The sequence below is a fragment of the Nesoenas mayeri genome (assembly GCF_963082525.1).
Source record: "Nesoenas mayeri genome assembly, chromosome: 4".
In the NCBI taxonomy this organism is placed as follows: domain Eukaryota; kingdom Metazoa; phylum Chordata; class Aves; order Columbiformes; family Columbidae; genus Nesoenas; species Nesoenas mayeri.
The window spans coordinates 52,803,885-52,819,396 of NC_137540.1; the positions used below are offsets into that span (position 1 = coordinate 52,803,885).

Sequence of the window (15,512 nt, forward strand, 5' to 3'; positions counted from 1 at the left end):
CAGAGAACTTCCTGCCTCACCAAATCTAATGGACTCTACTACCAAAGTGATAAAATGACATTTCCTGACATTTATCTATCAAATGAATGTCAGTAACAAAAATAATGTTTCTATGAAGCTAAGGTTTTAACTTTTTGAGAAGCATTTTTTCTCTCTTTTTGTTCGCAACTCACAGGGGCCCAGGTGCACTTTTAGATTCTGCTTTCAAATGTGCCCACCAAGCCAGTACAATAAAAAAAAAACCCAAGACCTACACATTGTTAGATGCTGGTGTGAGAAATATCTCAAGTTCTGAAAATCAAAGAGATTTTAAACTAATTTCTTCCCACGTTTTTTCAGTCTGTTGGTTCTGAGCTTGCAACATAGCAAGAGTATTCCCTGTGGAAAACACAGGCAGTGGCCGCAGGCTCCCCTGGGACTCTCTCCTTGACAAGCCTCAGGAGTGGCAGCCATGAGCTGTCCTCACCCAAACTGCAGCTAGGCAGAGCGCTGAAGTCAGTCATTGAATGACAGGTATCCCTGTGGCAGCCACAGTATTCGGGGTGGTAGAAATGAAACAACTTTTGTACAACATGTTGTGCAAGGTCCTCAGCTGCTTAACCAGCAGTTTCTCATTGCCCTGCAACACTGCCCTTTCCCAAAGAGCAACTGTGTGCCTGTAGAAACATTTTCCTAAACCTTCACATCCTGATCCAGGGCCACGAACATGCATCAGACTGATTCAAACCAAACAGAGGATTTTGTCACCTTTTATAAACAATTTGCATGACATTTTACAGCAAGTTTGTCATCACTGCTGCCTGCACCAATAATTTCTCAAAATGCAGTGGGTGTTGCTTTGTGACATGTTGCAAGAGGGTCTTGCTGGGATACAGAAAATTGAAACCCAAGACCTAAACTCTGTGTCATAGTTAAGGGAGATGATGTCTGCCTCTGTGTGTAGCATCAGGCTGCATCAGAAACCTCTAATAGCTGCTTTCTGCAGTAGGGAAAAATTAACCACCCAGTATCTAATCCCTTCTCTTGCTTGGTTGGTAAAGTCAGAAAAAGCATCAAGATAGACAAAAAATGATATTTTCTGAAAAATCTTGTTCCTTCATAAATACTTCTTCAAACCATCCCATAAAACCACCAGGAACATGACCCCAACTTTGCAGCCTGACTCTTCTGTCTGTCAGAAAGCCTGTTTTCTGTAATCACGTGTAGGTCAGATTTATGCATACTGCTCAACTTCCCAGTGTTGCTAAATATTTTTGTGGGATGGGAGGGAGGAAAGGAGTGAGAATATTTGTTGAATCATGATGCAATAGAAGTCTACTGGAGAAACATCTTGAGGTGCTAGAAAGGGACTCAACAGACCATGTTTTGCAGACAGACATGAGTTCACCTGACTCTTCTACAAGTCAATCAAGTTGTGGTTAGTCTAACACTGAGCTTTAGCTAATAAGCCACGCTAAGAGGTAGGGTATATTAGCTCAGGCACAAAGCCAAACTAGCATAAACGTAAAACTCTGCCTGCAAAAGCTTCACATGTAGTTATAAAGTTAGTTTTAATTCCCACTCTGCCGTCAATTTCAAGCATCACCTTAGGCAAATCACTGAATCTACATCTCAGTTCCTTACTTGCAAAGTAGGGACAGTAAAACTGTATTTCTCCTGCTCTCCATAGAGTAAGAGCAGAAGCTGTTCTGGTAAGATGTTAACATGCGCATGTGTAAGACTTGAAAAGAAAATGCAATTCAGTCTGGCTACGGTGCTTTAAGTAATAATATCTCTCAGAATGGTATCAAGTGTTATTCAGCAATGGAATGGACTGCCTTGTTTTTTTATAGTAGTCTGCTTGAAATGCTAAACCCACTGAACTACCTTTGCCCAGTCTTGTTCCTTCAACATCACACAGATCTCCTCACATTTTATATCTTGCTGCAGGCCTTGTACTATCAACTAACCACATCTGAAACTCATTTAAGCAAAAAGTACATAAGAAATTTTCAAATCAGTTCTATGTTGCTTCTTACTTCTGCATTAGACATCATTTAGAACTTCATTTCTGATGCATGGCAATTCTCTAAGGGGTTGGGAAACTTCATTAAACCATCTCATGTTGTTTATGGTACTGCTAGAAAGATGACTAAAAAAGAAAAAAGCAGGAATTATCTCCTTTTCCCATTTTCCCTATCAAGCATTCTCTGCTCTTCTTCCTGCATTTCATTCCCAATAGGGTTCCCTGTCACCCTCAGGGATGTTACCCACATCCTCAGGGAGGACTCCTCATACTTCAGTTTCTGATTCATGGGCTGTGGATGAGGTGCCTCAGATCTGCACCTGGTCTTTGCTTTCCCCAACTCCTTGTGAAGAGACAACCTTTCTATCAGTGGCAAAACCTGCACCTCCTCCTAGATGCACTGGCTGCTGTTCCTGCAGCCGTTCTTGTCCTTCCACCCCAGCCTGAGCAGAAGAGCAGCAGTCAGCAGTACCAGCCTCCAGCCATTCCTGCAGGAACAGCTCCCCCACGCACGGCACAGAGAGGAGACTCACAATTAGCTCCTCATCAAGGAGCGCAGCACTTCATTCCCAAGGCTGGAGCTGCAGTGATCGCTGTTCCAGTTGTTTATACTGTAACAGGGCAGTTTAACAAAAGCTGGTTGTTAAGCCCTGGTCCTTTGCAAACTTCCAAGGATGGAGATGTCCCCATTTCTCTGATGACTTGTTCCAGTTCTCTACTACCTTCCCAGTGAAGAAGTACTCTTCTAGTTTCCAGATGACCCAAACTGAACCCTCTAGGCTGTAATTTGTGGTTACTGCCCTTTGATATACCATCTCCTACTACCAAGGAAAAAGATGGCTTTGTCATCTTTGCAAATGCCCTTGAAGCTGTTGTAGGCTACAATTAGATCCTCCCTTAGTCTCCTCTGTGCCAGACAATACACGCCCAACTCCACCAGCCTCTCCTTGTAGGCCATATTCTCCATGCCTCTGGCTGCCTCAGTAGGCTTCTGCTGGACCTTCTCCAGATCCCTCCATGTCCTTCTTGGACTTGAGAGACCCAGAACAAGACATATTAGAGAGGGATAGTAACTCCCCTCCATCTGCTAGCCTCAGTGCTCCCAATATAGTAGGCAATTTGCCTGACTCATGAAGAGAGCACACAACACACGGGCTTATATTCAATTTGGCACCTACCATAACCCCTAGGGCATGTAGAGCAGGGCTGCAACTTACCCCATTGTTTCCCAGCCTTTCAAGAGACATGCAGCGGCTCCAGCCAGGTGCCAAGCTCTGCACCTCACCATGTTGAACTCTGAGGTTTCTGCTAGCCCTGTCCTCTCATCTATTGAGGTCCCTCAGGTTTGTAGTATTTGGGACTTCAACCACTCCCTGTAACTTATTATCACCCTGTGCAAGAATTTAAAAATGACAAAACGCAAGTCATTTTCATTCCTTTGATCACAAAGGAAATTTAATGCTGTTACTGAGCTTCTGGCTGCATTTTTCCCAGTTCTTGTTCACTTATATTTGGTCCACAGTTACTGAGCTACACTCCTGTCATCAGCCTCTTCTTGGCTGTTGGCAGCACCAGGAAACAGATCCTGTGACTACGAGGTCTATTGTCAGTCTTATTTCCTCCCTATGCCCAGCACACAGGCTGGTGAACCAGCCCCTAGCACTCCCTGGTGCCTTTGCATCAAAGGCAGTAGGTACTAGTATGTCTAGTTCCCTTTTTCAACTAACCACTTCTCCATGTTAATTATTTATAGATGGATAAACTGGTCTGTGCATCAAAAGCTGGATGCTGCTGGAGCTATTCCCACGCTTCCCTTAGTCTCCCCCAAAAGAATCCTATTTAGCATGGAAACAGTACTACATATATTGTGCAGCAGTATATACTGGACAAAGAGGTGGTGTGGTGCCATATCAGCTGCAAATAAGCAATGAAAATGTGTAAGAGGCTTTGGACACTACATCACACTCAAGTCTACAACTGACTAAATTAAGGACTAGCTATTTGGCTCTGAAATAAAAAATGCGCTTAAGAATGGGAGTGGTCCCACTGAAAGTGGTAGGACTACTTGTGAATTTAACATTACATACATGGGTGGACAATATTGCGCCCGGATCTGTTCTGCCTCCAGTTGCTCCTAAAACAGACTTGTTGCTGAAAGTTTCCCAATGCTGCCACCTACAGAACAGGTTAGCTACAGCTTTCAACACAGCAGAGAAGAAAACTTCAGAAAATGATAAATTGTGCACAGTCAACACTGGATATGGTTCTAAATTAGCAATGTGCAGGTCTAAACAGATAAGCCTGAGATCCTACCTGAGATTCTTCAATGTTTCTGAAATATTTCCAAGAATAGTTCTACACATAAGCTGTCAAAAAGTTCACCTCCAGAAGGCAGCACAAAAATGGCAGAAAACCATCAAGTCAAAATAAATAATTTGCCTAACGTACTCCTCACATACCTGGAAGAGCAATAGTGGCAACAGCCATCCACAGGTTTCTCTCAAGAGTAAAACACAAAAAAGGCTTCACAAGCTCCTGTCCCCCTGCAATAATTGTCACAGTGAAAATTCAGGAAAGGCACATAGGGCTTTAGATGAGAAACAGAGAGGGCCAAAAGAGCTCATCATATTAAGAAGGATGAACACAAAAATTGAGGAAAGGTAACAGTTCTACATGGAACTACAGATTTAAGATGAAAACCAACCAAAGCCCAACAACAGTGTCCATCCCCTGCCCCCGCCCTGCAACAACAACTACCACCACAAAAAAAAAAACCACACACCTTCTGGCTAAAGTATGAAAAAAAGGGCAAAGATGAAGATTTGAAAACTTGCAAATTAGTAGAACTAGCTGGAATATATGCATTAAAAGCATTTATTTTGAGATTATACACACCCAATATAATTTTAAAACATCTTCTATTCTTTCTCTTTACAGCTTATTGTATACTGTTTTGACTGGGCACATACACATTTCCACGTATTGTGACTTTTCTTCTGAATGCAGTAACATATCAGGAACAGCTGCAGTTAGCATTGCAAAGTTTCCATCTGTTCACCTCACAGACCCTCACCCCTCATTTGAGGCCTCCTTCATCTGAGGCGACTCCTGAGATCTCCAACCCCAGCAACTCATCTTCCTCTTTTACGCAGCTGTTTTAGAGTGCAGCCAAGCAGTTTGCCAGGCCCCTCTGGGAATTTTAATGGGTGAGAACAGCCTTATTCTTGTGCTACACGAGTGGATGGGTAACATTCACTCCCTACCTGTTCTCTTCATTTCCATCCTTTGAAGCTGTACCTGGGACCAGAAGAAGAGAAAATAAGGTCTGTCACAACCCTTTCCTTGTTCTCCTATGAGGCCAAAATTATTCAAATGTTGCCTTTCGGTAGACTCTTAGCCCAGAAGCTTGAGCAAAACAGTGAAAAAAAAAACCACAAAAGAGTTTACGAAACACTAAAATAACTCCAGTAGGACTCGACATTCCTATTGCTAGATAAAAAAAATCGAAAAAAAACAAAAACAAAACCAGAAACATTTGACTGTTACAATCAGTATATAAAAACAAAAATGCAGTGGTATCTCAAAGGCACTATCAGGTTGTTTCAGCATTGATTGCCTGCCTGTGTAACCATACACAGGCACAGTTAGGGCAAGCACTCTTGGCCATGGCCTTAAAGGCATAAGAGGGGTCCCCCTGCAGAATTACAGCAGCTCCCCCAGGTATGGCACACAGCTGACTGGGCTCTGCTCTCTCTCTCCTGCCCCCTCCTCCTAAAGTATCTGATTTTTATTGCTCCTTCCATCCTCCTGTGCTCATGCCACATGCATTTCCTCTCCTGGAGGCTTTGTTGCTAAGCAGCCCAAGCCACAGGCATGGCTGAGCCTGCAGAGATGCCCCAAGAGACCCCCCCCCCTCCACCCTGTGACAACTTCCACTAACAGGCAGAATAAGATGCTGTTGTAGAGAAGAAGCAAGTGACACCTAACAGACCTTTTTTTTTTCCCATTAAATACCTTTCACCTCCCTACTAACAGAAACAGAAATTTTCAGAATTAAAAGGACTGAGCTTTAGTGAACCCTCAAAATTTGAATTAAAATACACTGCAATCCCCAATAGCTTCAGCTCTTAGGTAATTCTATGAGCAGTAACAAGGCCCAGTACTAAGCACCCTCAGACCATGCACAGCTTAATCAAAGCCTGGAAATCAGGAAGAGTTTGCAACACACACAGAGCACCAGTGACCACCTAAGAACACAAGTCACCCAGCACCATACAACCTGTTTGGCAGGCACAGACTAGGACAAAGCATTGGAAGAAAGGCCCAAGTTCAAGAAGGGTGCTTTACCACTTCTTACCTTTACCTGAGGTATCAGCAAGGAGCTGCAGATAAACAGCAGCTAGACTCAGGTAACAGTTTCCACTGAAGGTCACAGACTTGAGGCCATATTTATTAAATATGTATCTTCCCCTTGAACTCAAAATTTCATCCTCCTAGTAAAAATTCAGGTAGTGTGGGTTTCTCTTTAAGGTAATTTTGGAATGGATAGGTAGCATATGCTCTTTCAAAGCCTTCCTAACAGAATCACAAGTTAATAAGCACACACTGTATAGCCAAGGACTGTGTTCAGCATTAGCCAGCAGGTTTCTTTTAACCACAAGTAGGGAAAAAACAAAAAAACAAAAAAACATTAAAATGGTATCTCCTACAAGGAAACACCAGCAGCCAATTCAGTGGCTATTCTGTTGCTTGTAGCATTAATACAAATAGCCTCTATTTAAGGGGGGACAGCTTTCACATTTGAGTGTTCGCTTATCACACCTTACCTCTCTAACTATAATATTCAGGGTGGCAAATGGCAGCTTAAGAGCTTCAGACCGGACATTATGAAAAGCATTGCCAGAAGTGTAGTGCAGCACTGAAACACTACACAGATGGTGGTGCTCCTCTCCATCCTCAGAGGCCTTTGGGACACTAGTAAAAGCAATTGTCCTCTCAACCTGAGGGTGATCTTACCTTTTCGCTCAGAGGAACACTTTGAGGGTACTGTGAAAACAAGGTTTATAGAGGACACCACACAACTCCTTTTGGAAAAAGTTAGTGATCACGTTAGTCCATTTACTCTTCCAGCAGAACATTTTATTCTCATTTAAGACAAGGAAATATCAACCAATAGCTCAATTAACATGACACAGATTAAACAAGCCCTGTTAAGCATTTTCTACTTAACATGTGAAAAAAGAGTCTAAAGACATCTGATGTGTCTGAACCATTCACATTAAAACTTGAGCTCATCCTTTAGCACAAGCTCAGCTGATGTTGCTCCTGTGTATAGCAAAAGGTGGAAACAATTTAAGTTACCAGAACAGCTGTGTTTAACAAGTACTGAAGCACTGGAGTTTAGACTGCATTTACTGGTGTGCTATTAGACTGTTTTCCTTGCATCTCTTCAGTGTCTCAGGCAGACTTGCACAAAGCCACAGCAGAAAAACGAACTTCTCCTTTTTCACGTTCTGTAAATTGCCTGCAGATCTTAGCAGAATCCTTGAAAGGAAAAAAAAGAGCGCTGTTAGGACTACCAGAATATACTTGTTGTAGAGACCAAGCCATTACAGCTCCTCTCTGGGTCCCAAAGTTACAAGGTCTTGTAGCACCAGTTAATAAATACACTTTGCAGATCACTAGCTCTGTGGCACAATACTACCTTGTTAGCATGGTATAAGAAGCACCAACTTGTATAGCAAGTAGGTACAGCCACTATACACTGCATGCATGCCTCTCACCCTTTTATAAGCCTTTTTAGGGAAACACATAGCAAAGAAGTCTTACCTTCAGTAATAAGTCATCTGAGCTTGTGCCATGGTTTACAGGAAATGGCATACGCCCATCTGTGAAAGAAAGACCTGTCACTCAGTGTATTTAATATTATTTCTGAATTAGCAGAAGTGAGCATAGCAGGCCCAAGAAAACAAGTGCACACACAAAGACACCTTGGAGGTCAAAATAAATTGTCAATACATAGCTTGAGTGAGAAGGGGACTAAGTATTCTCAGCTCCACAGGAGATGACATAGTTTACAAGAGACCTAGGCCTTCACTACAACCCATCTTCAACTAAAAATCTTTAAGTGAAGATATAAATTATTTATTGTCTTTGAGAGCCTCAATCAACAGTTTAACCAGCACCAAGCATCTAGTGTGAGCCACCCCCACTGCTGTACAGTGTAAAGTAGGCCCAGTCCAACTCCAGAGTTCTCAGGACCTTACCCAGTTCATACAGATGCCCATCCACATTGACAAACAGGATGAAGTGGAAGTTCACACTGTTGTCATCAACCTTAGGAGAGACCATTAGATACATTTGTTAGACTGAAAAAATCCTAGTACTGTGAACCCTACTCATGACTAATGGACAGAGGAGATGTCAGCAACAAAGCAACAGCAGAGGGCTAAAAATTTAAGTTCACCTGAAGAGGTCTCTGCAAGACCTCTACAAGATCAAGTGCCAGAAATCCTAATGTAAAGTCATTTTCAGACTGAGTCTGAACCCAAATTTTCAATTCATGTTTGAGAAAGAAGTTCTGCACAAGCATTCACCCACAAGTTACTAATTTGTTTCCTCATAAGCTGTAACAGCTATCAGCCAGACAAAAGATTGTCTTGTTCCACCATCTTTATTAACCCCTTCTCCCAAGATTTTACATATTACCTTACCCGACATTGTCCTTCTTGTGCAACTGAATTGTGGACTTCTTGTATAGCCTTAAGAAAAAGCAGATACAGGTTACTACATCCTTAAGTGCTAATAACCATCAGCAGTTTGTGTGGTTCATATACCTTATTGTTTGCAAAAAGTTTAGCTCTCTCTTCAGGAGACAGATCAGCTGTTTCTTCAAGAAACTTCTTCAGGGCAGATCCCTCATCTACACAACATAACAAACCAATAAATTTAGTATACATAGAGTACCAGTTACAGTTCAGATGCAGCCCACAGTAACTAGTGCTTGTTGCACTAACTATGAGTCATTACACTCAGCCTGGAACCATCTCCAGCATAAGCATATTATGACTACCACTTGAAGTAAGCTATTTATCCAGAAGCCATTAACAACAATCTACACAAACCACCAGAGTTCAAGTACTGCAGGGTACTGCAGATATTCCTCTTGGAACTCACTTTCAAATAGGACTTAGCTTTTCTGATTCCCTCCTTGTAGATTCTGCAGAGGTGTTCAGCCCCATTTTGAAGAAATTCAAGAGGTGGCAGCCATAAGGACACTTAAGTATCAACTAAGAGAATATGAGTAGATGGAACTAAGTTGTCTCACTGCCTTCAGATGAACACAGTGCTTCCTCATGCTAGGATTACTTTGTGGTTTGTTTTTTTTTTTTCTAGAACATAAATTAGTAGCACAGTACTAAGATCCACTGAGCTCTAGTCTTATAAAAAAGATGTGCTGCAGAAAATCCTTTCAAGAAGGATCCAGCAAAGCTACTCTCATTTAGCCTTCCATATGTATTTTCCTTTGTATAATAAGGAAGCCCACACCACCCAAAGGGTTCAAAAGTTCTCTTGGAATAATGAAATCAGGTTACATTTTGCAAATCTCTAGTCTTTGAATAAAGGACTTCCTGGACTCAACAATAACCCTTTTTGACAAAAACTTGTAACCCTATTTCATAGGAGCTTCAATCCACTAGTTGCCTAAGCCAGTTTTATATCCTTCTCCATAGGAACAGAACCATCAGAACTATTACCTCTGCAGAAGTCTTCTTACAGACCCTTACAAGATCATAAAACAGTTTGAGCTGGAACTCTTAAGAGGTCATCTAGTCCAACTCCCAATGACACTACACTACTTTCCCAGCAAAAACAGAACATATTTTAGACTTCTTTATAGGCTACTGTAAATAGCAAGTAAGAGCAAGTCTGTTCACATTAGACATAAGTGGCATGAAGAACTTGATCTCTTCAGTTAGCATCATCAGCACCAATGTCAATAGCTACTTCTGAATATACTTCCTAATTACAGACAGATTTGGACTAGCCCTACTGTGCCCTTTTCCTATTGCATCACTCACTAGGGATGACACCACTGCAGCTACCAGACAAGAGCCAAAGTACCTTCCTTCCTGCAATTCAGGCAGTAGATGAGACCACATGCCCCACCCCCCCCCACAAGCTAAAAGACCCACTTATCAACTGAAACAGTACAGCATGCCTTAACTTGACTTTCATGCAAGCCCCAGGTGCCTCCTATAGCCCATACCCAACTCAATCTCTCTGTCACAAAAAAAATTGAAATTCAAGCACTTCAGAACATTCATACTCACCAAGCTTCAGTTTGTCTTTATTATTAGCAACTGCATGTATCAGACCAATTGTCCCACAGGAGTTACTGACTGTCTGCTTCAGGAAATACACCTTGGAACTGATTTCTTGGTCCTTTATTTTCTCAGTCTGCTGTTTCCTGAAGTTCTCATGCTGTGAACATGTAACTGTTTTAAGCATTTCACCACAGTGGTATCTTTTCACTGTGCAAACTACTACACAAATGACTTGTGCAGGAGAATCAATACCAAAACTGGATAAAGGTTTACCCAGAAAGTCATCTTCGTGGCACAGGTCCAGTAAAGCATTGTATGTTTATACTGGATACAAGCCAAATCTTGATGGCCTACCAGCATGACTCAGTCATACCCAAAGGCACTGTTCTTGGCCTCTCCATCTGTTCTGTATACTGGAAATAGCTTGGGGTGGGAAATCATATAATGGATAGGCTCTTTTATATCCTCTCTCCATTGTCTTGGTCCATTTAACGAGACTACTCAGCACATCTATGCAACAGTTTCCCTTTGTACCTTTACATTACTCCCCTTCACAAACCCCTCCCCCTCAGAATAACACATAGACAAGTGTAAATAATACCCATCACTACTAAAAGGCTGAAGCCCTTCCTTTAAAGAACCCATTAAATATACTTTATTTCAACATCCATCTCTTCTACTTCCTTAGCATCAACTGGACTAAATGTATTAATCACATATAAGTATTTAGGCCTCTCCAGACAATGATTCAGCATGGTAACAGAATTGCTATTCCTCACACTTAAGACTACTCATGTCTTTTTTCCTCAGTCTGATACAAAAAGTGTAATAGAAGCATTGAAATAAGAGCTCTTGTTTTGTTGCTCAGTTCATTTTAGTTCAGGCTATTTGGAGTCTGGGACCAAGAACCCAGCAGATACTGCCCATCACCCCCAACAAAAGCCAAACCCACTCCCAACCATCTGATGCTTGGAAAGATGACTCAAGCACACTCCTGACAGCAGCCAGCACTACCCGCTGTCAGCCAGCAGGCACAGACACTGCTGCTAACAGCCTGCTCTTTTCTCCAGGGGTGCTTGGGGCAGGCACGGCCTAGTTTGCCTGCCTAAGGTGACAGCAGAAACCCCATACAGCACTAGGGCAGTCACAGGCTCAGTGCCTGAACCCGACCCACCCAGCTGTCACCTCCAGCCCTCAGGGCCTGTGAAGGAGAGCCGTCCAGGAGCACCCCACGGGGGACACCACCCACCACCTACCTGCTCGGTGAGGGGGAACAGCAGGAGCAGCGCACAGGCCGGGGCCGGCACAGCGTTCAGCGCCTCTTCCTCGAAGCCCAGCACGTCCACGAAGCGCCAGCCGGGACCCACCCCCAGACGGGACAGCACCTGCAGGGGTCACAGGGGCCGGGAGGCACGGCCGAGACACCCCCCCGCCCCCCACCCAGTGACACAGCACAACGCGCGGTGCCGCGGCGCCACCTGCCGGCCGCGCCCGGGCGCCGCCGCCGGCACCACCCGCCCGAGGGGGCGCCCCCCGGGGAGGGCGCGGCCTCAGCGCCGCTCCGCAGGTGCGGCCGCGCCCCGCGCAGCGGTACCGCTCCAACCAGGGCTGCCCCGGCACGGCGGGATGCCGAGGGATGGAGGGAGAAAGGGCGGCGTCCGCCTGCGGCGGGGACTCACTTTGTTCAGCATCTGGAAGACAATACAGGTGAAAAGTGGTGAGTGCTGGGGAGAGAGGGCGCCGCATCGCCCACCCCTATTCCACCCTCACGACCCAGGCCCGATCCCTCAGCCCCCTCCTCTCCCCACGGCCCCGCCGCCCCTCACACACCTCGGGGTTGATCTCCATAGGCTGCCAGGCCATGGCTGCAGGTAGGCTACGCCCCAGGCACGACAATATCCACCGCACACAGACCCCGCAACCGTCGACGCTGCAGCGCGGAGCCGCCCACCCACCTGTTATATAGGGGCGGGCTGGCCCACTCCGCGCCGCGGCGGGGGGAGAGGGAGGAGCAGGGCACGACCAAAGCGAGGGGGGCGCGGGGTGGGGTGCGTCGGTGCGAGCCCGGGAGGACGGGCGGTTGCGGGAGTCGGTGTCGGGAGAGCCGCGGGGCGGGGAGAGCTCGGCCGGGGCTGCCGGGGGTCGGCGGCACTGCCCGGCCCTGAGTCCGCTTCCTCCGCGGGAGCGGGAGGACCCCGGCCCGCCTTACACTGCTGTGGAGAAAGTGCCAGAAGCAGTGGGACCGGGGTGGGGACAGCGGCCCTTGCCCTTCACCCCCACGCTGTGTTGTATTGCATAAAGCATACCATGGTTTTGATACTCAACACAAACATTAGATACTTATTTTTTAAATTTCAATATGATTATAAAACCATCCCAAAATCTGTCTGAGGATTGCATCTGCACAGTGTGAACCAGTTCCTGAACCCACCCAGAGAAGTTGGTTATAACATGCAGGGCTTTTTATCTTTTATTCATGACCTGACAGTTTCTCAACAGAATGTCTTTGGACTAGAGCATCTTTGAACAAAGCAAAACCAACCTACTTGAAATACTAGAAATCACGTGGAGTCCAAACAGGCTTTCAGACTTCGCTGGTAAACAGCCAGATGGGAGCCTTGTGGATAGCTGAGAGATGCTGCACAGTTATCTTTAAAACAATGCAAATACTGAACAAAATAGTCAGCTGCCTGTCTGCAGTCTGTTTGGTTTTGATGGCTTTCTTTCTTCGGTTTCCCACACTGTTGCAGAATGACTTGGACCCCAGTGTGGCAAAAAGAAATTCTAAGTACCTGCCTACTTTCAAACAAATTTAACTGTAGATCTACTGCACTGCAAGTTAGTGAGGGACCATTCATATTAGGTGGTTGCACACACTATGTATTTAAATTGCGACCTATTTATCAATCTTCATGAGTTTAAGATGAATTCCTGGGGAAAAAGACTTATAGTTTAATCTTTGAAATATGGCTGTAAAACATTCAAGATACAGTGTCACATTAGTTCCACCTGGTACAAGACTTTGTGAAGAAAGGACAGGATAACAAAAAGTTTTTTGTATTTTATGTGCAAAGTTGGGATGTTTGTGGACAGGATAGAACCTTGAGCAACCTGGGCTGATCTTGCAGCTGATCATGCTTTTAGCAGGAGGTTGTTCTAGAGACATCTGGAGAGCCCTTCCAATCTGAAGTATCCTGTGGTCCTGTGACTCAGTCTATCTCAGTACAGGTAAGAGCAGTACTTTGTTCAAAACCGAAGATTTTCAGGGAGAAGGGGGTAAGGTTCACAGTGAATTACAGTATTATTTACTTCTGGGTTTTCCTCTCTCTTTTTAGCTGAAAACAGCCATTGATACCTATAAGCAAGCTAAAAAATGGCCCAAATATATTTATTCTCTATATAGTATCTTTGGCTGTCTTACCTTTTGTGATCTTACCTTTACGCACTGTAAGATGCAAGTACAGCAAAGCAACTTGTATTCATAAGGATGATGCTAATGGACCCTGCAGGAGAGACTGCATGCAGCTCTGAGAGGATGGTAAAGCACACATCTAGCAGCCTATAAAAGGGGAGGCTAAAAATGGCAAGAAAAATCCTATTTCTGAATTGCGCAGTGGCAAATGGTGGTTTTAACTTCAGCCTGCCTTGGAGCGATGGCTGTGCTCAGATGCCCAGGTTACAGAGGCATCGCTGGGATGGCTCCTGTGCCTGGGCTGTCAGGTGAGACTACAAACACTGCAGGGGCCATAGCAGGAGTGATCAATTCTAAAGGGGAATCTGCCAAATCTACAATTACATTAGTTTTAAATAAGCAGTGAGTCCAGTGCAGGGCAACCAAGATGATGAAGGTAGTGGAGCATCTCACTTATGAGGAAAGGCTGAGGGAGCTTGGTCTCTCTAGCTTGCAGAAGAGGAGACTGAGGGGTGACCTTATTAATGTTTATAAATATATAAAGGGTGAGTGTCACGAGGATGGAGCCAGGCTCTTCTCGGTGACAAACAATGATAGGACAAGGGGTAATGGGATCAAGCTGGAACACAAGAAGTTCCACTTAAATTTGAGAAGAAACTTCTTCTCAGTGAGGGTAACAGAGCACTGGAACAGGCTGCCCAGGGAGGTTGTGGAGTCTCCTTCTCTGAAGACATTCAAAACCCGCCTGGACACATTCCTGTGTAGCCTCATCTAGGTGTTCCTGCTCCGGCAGGGGATTGGACTAGATCATCCTTTGAGGTCCCTTCCAATCCCTAACATTCTGTGATTCTGTGATAACAAAACGTCTAAAAACCTGCTACAGTTGCATAAAGATGCCTGCCTTGGGAAAGTCACATAAAAGTGAGTACTGTGTCATATCCAGAAGAGGAAGTCTCTGGACCGTCTTTCTTCAGTGTAGGTTGATGTACCTAGCACATTTAACCCAATGCATTCCTGTTATTGCAATAAAATCAAGTCATCAGAAAAAGTGACCGGAAATACTTGTGAACTTTCTGCATTGTTCAAATATTATAGTACTTGTGGTATTATGACACTGTCTATGAGTAAAGCTTTTGCTCTGATGTCTAATCTAGAAGGAGCATACAGAAAAATCTTTGCTGCATATATAACCTTTTGGCAGACTTCTTTCTCTTAAATGTGGGACTCAGTGTTAATATTTACTTTGTCTCCAAGTTTCAGTGGAAGGCTACGGTAAGGAAGAGTTCAGAAGATCTCCTAACAGAAGTAGCTGTGACAAGCATGGTGGTGTTAGAGACAAAGCTGGCCTTAGACAATGCAGAAATGGAAGCTAAGGTTGAAAACTGTTCTTTATAAAATAATTTTTCTATTCTTATGTGAAAATCTAAGCTTTGAGGCAGTGCAAGTTCCCTTCTTCAGTTACACTATCCACACATGCCTAGCAAAACCCACAGACCTGTGTCTTTCTTAGTTTTATTGTAGTATGACTTGCTCACCAAAAGAAGGACCCCAAACCCATTCCTGGAAATCTCATTAATTCCCTACTCCCAACCTCTCCAACAAACAACTGGTGTCCATAGCTGGCTGGTGGTGCAATGGGATGCAGGTACATGGTGGTGCAGGCACAGAAGCCACAGGAACCCATCACTGCATGTCACCATTCTCCTGATTACTGCCTGTTTGCACTTACCCTACAGAAAGGTGAAGGTATTTAAGATTGCTGTGATTA

The 15,512-nt window shown here is 44.4% G+C and overlaps 1 protein-coding gene across 1 annotated transcript; it reads right to left on the reverse strand.

Annotated features, from left to right (window-relative positions):
* Positions 1–7,462: 7,462 nt before the first annotated feature.
* UCHL1 (ubiquitin C-terminal hydrolase L1) lies at positions 7,463–12,195 on the reverse strand (the record flags this gene model as incomplete). The annotated part of the gene is made up of 9 exons (XM_080343812.1): positions 7,463–7,549; positions 7,835–7,893; positions 8,272–8,341; positions 8,719–8,766; positions 8,842–8,927; positions 10,339–10,489; positions 11,589–11,717; positions 12,012–12,023; positions 12,163–12,195. 9 exons carry the CDS (start codon positions 12,193–12,195, stop codon positions 7,463–7,465), a joined length of 675 nt encoding a protein of 224 aa, XP_080199938.1.
* Positions 12,196–15,512: the final 3,317 nt, after the last annotated feature.